This window comes from Columba livia, chromosome W, assembly GCF_036013475.1.
Source record: "Columba livia isolate bColLiv1 breed racing homer chromosome W, bColLiv1.pat.W.v2, whole genome shotgun sequence".
Lineage (NCBI taxonomy): Eukaryota > Metazoa > Chordata > Aves > Columbiformes > Columbidae > Columba > Columba livia.
The window spans coordinates 3,259,125-3,266,657 of NC_088641.1; the positions used below are offsets into that span (position 1 = coordinate 3,259,125).

Sequence of the window (7,533 nt, forward strand, 5' to 3'; positions counted from 1 at the left end):
GACACTTTTGAATCAGACATATCAACACAGAAAGATAACACAGATAACTTCACTAGAACAACAGTAAACACGGATCAGATCACCGATTTCAACAGCAAGTACAGACTAAATCACAGGAACCACGGACCAGGTGCTGAGCAGCACAAATAACCAGACCAGGTGCGCACAAATAACCAGACCAGATGCCGAACCTGCAGAGGTTTCCCTCTGTCTGACGGACGGCTGCCTAGGCAATACCACGGGAGCTCCCTGCCCAACCGAGCGTGGCTTTCGCCGCGTCTGACCGGCAGGCTACCAGATGCCTGACCAGCAGGCTACCAGACCAGAACCAGACCAAGTGGGTACCCAACAATCCAGATAAAGCACCTTCTTACCAGTCAGAGGTCCGTCGTGAGCAGCAGAGGGTCGGTCGCGTCCGATGCGCTCCCCAAGAATACCTCGGTGCTAGCTGGAGCAGGATCAAGACGCGATCCGCCTCAGCAATGCTCGCGAGGTCCCACCTGGGTCGCCAAAAATGTTAGCATTCAAGACACATAACCACAGGTGCAGTTATATGCGGTGCTTTATTTCAGCGCTGGGAAACCAGGGGTTCGCACCCAAAGCTGGCTTCAGCCACTGATTCAGTTTACACCATATTTATACAATTTGATCACATACATATGCATTACAATTCTTGACAACCATTAGCATATTCCACACCTATTCTAACACAAATTATCTATCTAAGCAATGCTAAGTAACTTTCGCATGTTTATCAGTTATTTCTAAGTTACCTGTTTTAAAGAATATGTCATAAATCTATATCAATCTTAAGAATAGGGTATGTTTTAAGTTACCTGTTCTAAAGAATATGTCATAAATCTATGTCAATTTCAAGAATAGGGTATAATTATATAAAATCATGCTTGAATGCACATTCTGAACCTGGATACAGTATCAAAGCTAAGAATCTTGGATACGGTCTACAGAATCAAAACACAGCCCACAAAATTCAATTCAACTATAACAGAATTACCTGGAGTTAACTCACACCTGATCTCATCTGTTGAGTCAGGGTGTTAGCAAACGAGACACATAACCACGGACGTAGTTATATGCGGTGCTTTTATTTCAGCGCTGGGAAACCAGGGGTTCGCACCCAAAGCTGGCTTCCACCACTGATTCGAACTCCACTACATTTATACAATTTGGTTACATACATATTCATTAGGGTTACAACGTATGTATTGCATATTCATCAGATTACACAACTATTTCACAATATTAGTTGCAACACCTTGGAACTACTCTAAGCATGCGCAGTGTCCTCTGGTGGTCGTTCAGGGGGTCTTCAGGATGAAGTAAGGAGTCTTCTTCGCCTGTGTACTTTTCACCTTTTGCCACCGCGCATGCGCACTATTCCTATGTTCATTGTGAAATCATGTAAAATTCTTGGATTTCTTAGATGTGCATTCTCAGCACATCTTATCCTTTCAAGATAAGATAAGGACTAACTGAGGACTAACTTTCAGTTCTCTTTTTGTATACAACCTGCAAAGCCTCAAGATAAGGTAAGAATCTTGGATACAGTTTACAAAACTTAGTTACAACTATAACATTTCCCCCCTTTGAAAATGCTTTTCTATTCCTAGACAATGCATTTTCACTCCACTTTAATCAGCTCTTTCAACAACTGACCCTGATCATGGCTTCTTTGGAGCACGATTTTAATCTTTTAAGCAATCATAAAGGCTCCAAAAAAACTTGCTTCTTTGTCCATGTCAACTATGTCACCATTACTGATGGAGACGAAAATCCTGTCCTCTCTTTTCAGCTGAATCACGCTGCCTTGGTAGATGGAGTAAAGTCCATATTCTGCCTTTTTAGACCAGCAGCTTGTTCTTGCACTTTTCATGAGCAAAATGGGCTCTGGGTAATTAGTCAGTTTGCAAACATATTGAACAAGCTGTTTGGGGTTCCTGACTTGTGCTAACAAATCTGAATCCTCGTTCTCGTTTTCACGGAAATGAAAATAAATTTGTGAGTAGATGTAATAAAAGCCTGTCTGGGGTATCACTAACTCGCCATTTCTCTGTTCCACATTGTAAAGGAAAGAGTGGCCTTTTCTTGACGGTTCCCAGTTTTTTGTTGTTTTTTTTTTTTTGCCATTCCCTCTCCTGGGTGAGGAATCTATGCATGGGGACAGGGAATTCTTCCTGTTGCTGTTGCCCGTCAGATGTGCCGCAATCCTGTTGATGGGACCACGCGGCTGCTGCCCACCGGTCTGTGACAGTGTCAGCACTCTGTCAGCGTTGACTGCAGATATGTTTTCCTCGTAGCTTCTCAACATCCTTTTAATTACCTTTCCCAGGTGCCACTTTACTTGCCAGCAGGGGTCAGCCGCTCTGTCTTCGCTTTCAATTAGATCCAAGTTTTGGATGAAATTTCCCATTTCCTCCCTAGTGAGACAAGCGATGCTGCTCTTGGAGTAAGTGTCCCGGAGCTGTTTGAGCTCGTTGGTGAGGTAGAGGAAGGTGACGGCCACGCAGACGGACTGCAGGAGCACGGCAGCGACCAGCACGGCCCCGCAGGTCTTCCCAGGGCTGGGACCGCCCATGGGCAGCATCGTGGCCGGGCAGGGCTGGTCCCCACACAGCACTGCGCTGTTCCCTCTGGCGGCGGAGAGGGCTGGGCTGGGGTTCACCTGCTGCTGTCCCGCTGTTAGCAAATGAAACACATAATTGTATAAATTCTGATTACCCTTTACATACACGCTTGGATTTGGATCAGGTGCTTCATATGGTTTGCCATACAAAATTTCGTATGGGCTTACTAACATTCCGCTCCTAGATTTAATCCTAATACGCAACGGCTTCAGCGTTATTGAATTTTTTGTTCCTGACAAATCTTGCTAAGTTGCCTTTTTAGGTTTGATTTTTTTTTTTTTTCTTTCTCTCCACCTGTCCACTAGACTGGGGGCTCCATGCATGGGGTATGTAATTCCCATTTAATTCCCAAACTGTGTTAATACTTGAGCAACAAAGTGTTGTCATGGAGGTACCCCGAGGTTAGTTTAAGGGACAACAGGGTCCAAAACAACTTTTGTTAAACCGGTGAGAAACTCCAAAAGTGACTTAAATAAAGGTTCGGATATCAGTTGAGGAAAATTATTAAGGGGCAGCAACTAATACAACAGGTGGTCCACAGTGTGCATGCACGTGGCTTCACTCAAAACAATGCCGGAGCCGGCCCTGAGTCCCAGATAGTTACACACTTGCCTGAACACGGTGTGGGATTATTTTTAAAAAGATACACGTACTCGTAGTGAGTACGGGAAGTGTACACTCGCGATTCTGCGAGGGTAAATTTATAATACACTCGCAATCCTGCGAGGGTTAATTTACTTGCACGTGCAAATGTGCACGGAATATTACACGTGCTTATGTGGAAGCATGGGAGGAAAATACACCCACGATTGTGCGAGGAAATAATTTATACACGTGCTCGTATTGAGCACGGAAAGTTACACTTGCAAATGTGCACGGAAAGTACACGTGCTTGTATTAAGCACGGAAAGTAAGCGTGCAAATGTGCACGGAAAGTTACACGTGCAAATGTGCATGGAAGGAAAATACACCCATGATTCTGCGAGGATTAATTTTACACGTGCTCATATAGAGCACGGAAAGTTACACGTGCATATGTGCACGAAAAGTATAAATATACTCGCAATCCTGCGAGAAGTTTTACTCACACCTGTGGCGGCAAGGCAAGCGGAGTCTCCATCCTGAGGAGGGGGGCTCTCGGTGGCAGCATCTTGCTCGTGCTCCGAGAGACCCGCGACAATGGGCTGAGTCTCGACGAGAATCCCGTTTTTGTACTGGCTGATCAGATCTGACTGTAGGCATTCTAGAAGCTTCTCTGCACCCCCACCCTGGCTGTGGGGTGCCCCTGAAGCCTCCAAACATCCCCCACACTGGCCGCAGGTGCCCAGTGGCTCAGCGGTGCCTTGGCACTCCCTTCTTCTAATGGCCCTGGCCAGGGTGCTCTGGGGCCAAACAAAAGAAGCTGTTAGCCTCAAGTAGCAAAGAGAGAGGGAGATGTGCCTACTCCTTCCATACTGAAGGAGAGAGGGGGAGAGAGGGGGGTTTGCATTCTGCCACAAGTGTGGTCCCCTATCAGATGATATTCCCAGTGGTACCCCAAATCTAGGGATTATTTCCCTTAGTAACCATTTTACAGTTTCTTGTGCCTGGTTGGTGTGACAAGGGAAGACTTCTGGCCATCCTGAAAAGGTATCTACCCCAACTAATAGATATCTGAATCCTCGAGTTCTGGGGAGTTCCACCTAATCTATTTGCCAATAATCTCCTGGTTGTACTCCTGTCTTAATTTTCCCCATATCTATCTTTCTTTTTACTAAAGGATTATTTTTCAAGCCAATTTCACACTTAGCTGTGATAGACTTTGCCATTGTTAACATCTGGACTGAGATAATCCGTTTTCTCAGATATGTTACCAATGCTTCTGCACCCCAATGACACTTCTGGTGTTCCGCCTGAAGTATTCCTCTCATAGTTGTAATTGGCACCACAACTTGTTCATTGGACGGTTACATACCACCCAGAATTATCCTTGCTGGCTTTTACTAAATTTGCCAATCTCTCGTCTTCTGTAGAATATTTAGGTGCCTCTGAAGGTAATAAATCAATTGCTCTTACCTTCTGGGAGACAAGACCCACCATTGTCCAAACTTGTTGTGCCACTGATCGAGCTGTCTGATCGGCAAGTCGATTTCCTTCAATAATTTTCGATGTTCCACTCTGATGAGCTTTACAGTGCATAATGGCAACTCGCGATGGCTTTTGAACGGCATTAATCAAGTTTAATATTTCCTTCTGGTATTTGATGTTTGTTCCCTGAGAGGAAAGTAGTCCACGCTCTTTCCAGAGGGCTCCATGCACATGAACAACACCGAACACATATTTTGAATCAGTCCAAATATTGACCCTTTTGTCCTCACTGAGCTCTAATGCCCTAGTTAGGGCAATCAGCTCAGCTTTCTGTGCTGATGTGTTTGGTGGTAGGGATTTGGCTTAGATTACTGTTTTGACAGTAGTAATCGCATATCCTGCGTACTGCACTCTGCTTTCCACAAAACTACTGCCATCAGTAAAAAGTTCCCAATCCATCTCTTCCAATGGGGTATCCTTCAGATCGGGACGACTTGCATGGGTGTATTCAATGACCTCCACACAATCATGTTCCAAATCCCCTTCTTCAGTTTCTGCATTTAAAAACACAGCTGGATTCATTAGGTTAGTTGTTTTAAAATAACATAATCTTGTTCTGTCAGGATTGCTTGATATTTCATCATTCCGCTTGGGGAAAGCCAATGGTCCCCCTTTTGTTCCAATACCGTACTCACCATGTGGGATACAAATACTCATAAAATTCATAATTGGACCCCCGGAGTGATTGTCTGTCATTCACTTCGCATTGCCGCACAGAATTACCTGGAGTTAACTCACACCTGATCTCATCTGTTGAGTCAGGGTGTTAGCAAACGAGACACATAACCACGGACGTAGTTATATGCGGTGCTTTTATTTCAGCGCTGGGAAACCAGGGGTTCGCACCCAAAGCTGGCTTCCACCACTGATTCGAACTCCACTACATTTATACAATTTGGTTACATACATATTCATTAGGGTTACAACATATGTATTGCATATTCATCAGATTACACAACTATTTCACAATATCAGTTGCAACACCTTGGAACTACTCTAAGCATCCTCTGGGGGTCTTTCAGGGGGTCTTCAGGATGAAGTAAGGAGTCTTCTTCGCCCGTATACTTTTCACCTTTTGCCACCGCACATGCGCACTATTCCTATGTTCATTGTGAAATCATGTAAAATTCTTGGATTTCTTAGATGTGCCTTCTCAGCACATCCTATCCTTTCAAGATAAGATAAGGACTAACTGAGGACTAACTTTCAGTTCTCTTTTTGTATACAACCTGCAAAGCCTCAAGATAAGGTAAGAATCTTGGATATAGTTTACAAAACTTAGTTACAACTATAACAAGGGTACGTGTCGCGTTCAGAGTTAACTCATCCCTCATCCCATCTGTTGGGACGGGACACTGTGAATTTGCCTTTTCTACTCGATTTTTCAGAAAAATTGAAAATCAATTTGTAGAGAGTTCAACCTTACCCTGATCCTCTCAGGTTTTCTCCTACTTTATAGTCAATATAATTATTGATTTCATAGGTGGAAGTGATTTGTTAGTATAGGAGGTCTTGTACATACTTTGTTAAGCCTCTCTTGTCATTTCTCAAACTACAAATCCTAGTCACTAGGTCTGTAGTTTGAGCCATTAACACCTCCTATTGTCTTTCTAATGTTCTGTAAACATCTTTTAAACCCAGTTAATCCAATTAACCCAAGGATTTACTAGCACAGGTTCTGTTTGGGTGCCAGGTACTGTTTTGAACTAAAGTTCAAAAGGTTGGTTACAAATTTAATGCTAGGCACATTAGCAAAATATCAGTCCCCCCATCACATAAGAATTATATATGGATAATCTTGGGAGTACTCACAATTTGACCACATACTGTTGGCTATGAAACTATTAAGGGATGTTAGGAGTGTCTGCCTCCTCCAGCCCGGGACTCCTCCTGCTGCTGGAGCCCTGTTCAGTGCCCGTTGGTCTCTGCCCACTGTTAGGGAATAGAACATCAGGCTGAGGGACTTGGCTGCTGCTTTCCCAATTACAGTACTGTCAGAGACTGGAAAGAATTGTCTGAAACATTGTGCCAAAAACTGGTTCCTCCAGCCCCAGGATTGTCAAAGGCTAAACACTGTAGCAGGAGATGGGCCACTCAGGATAAGGTGGTAAGGTGAATTGCAATTTACATCCCAACAACTCACTAAGGGGCCACAGACAATGCCGGCTGGCTGACAGTAGGAGGTGGGGGATATGCCAGAAGGCACATAGCCCCACCTTCTGATACGCTCAGCATGGCACAAAAGGAAAAGCTGAGACTCTTCAAAATGGCTCAAAACTTGTCATTTTTTCGCAATCACCCCCCACCCCCCCCCACCCCTGACTTTTTGCAATAACACCTTTGCAAAAGACAAAAGAAAACTTATGCAAGCAAGCGACCCAGAGGGCTATAAAAAGCTCACCTAAACCAGCACTGGCAGAGAACCCACTACCCTGAGGACCCTTACACCCACCAGTCTTGCCCTGGGAACTGGACCAGACACCGGAGGACGCTCCAGAACTACAAACCCCAGCATCCTCGCTGCGGGACACCGGAGGCCGTACATCATCAAAGTCCCATCATCCATGCTGCGGAGCATTAAGAGTGGCTGGATCCATCCCTCACCTTTTCTTTCCTCCTTTCTCTTTGCTCTTTCCTTCTCTCCTTCCCTTTTTTTCTTCCTATATCCCTATTTCTTTGCCTCTCCTCCTGTGAGTGGTGTAATAACATAAGGCTCACAACCCTACCTGTGCCGCAAACTCCTTTATGTAAATCCCTTCTC

General features: G+C 44.6%; 1 protein-coding gene across 1 annotated transcript; it reads right to left on the minus strand.

Moving 5' to 3' along the window:
* Positions 1 to 544: 544 nt before the first annotated feature.
* LOC135577048 (tumor necrosis factor ligand superfamily member 10-like) lies at positions 545 to 2,620 on the minus strand. The gene has a single exon (XM_065044687.1). The coding sequence runs from the start codon at positions 2,603 to 2,605 to the stop codon at positions 1,715 to 1,717; it is 891 nt and encodes a 296-aa protein (XP_064900759.1). The 5' UTR covers positions 2,606 to 2,620; the 3' UTR covers positions 545 to 1,714.
* Between the last annotated feature and the right edge of the window lie 4,913 nt (positions 2,621 to 7,533).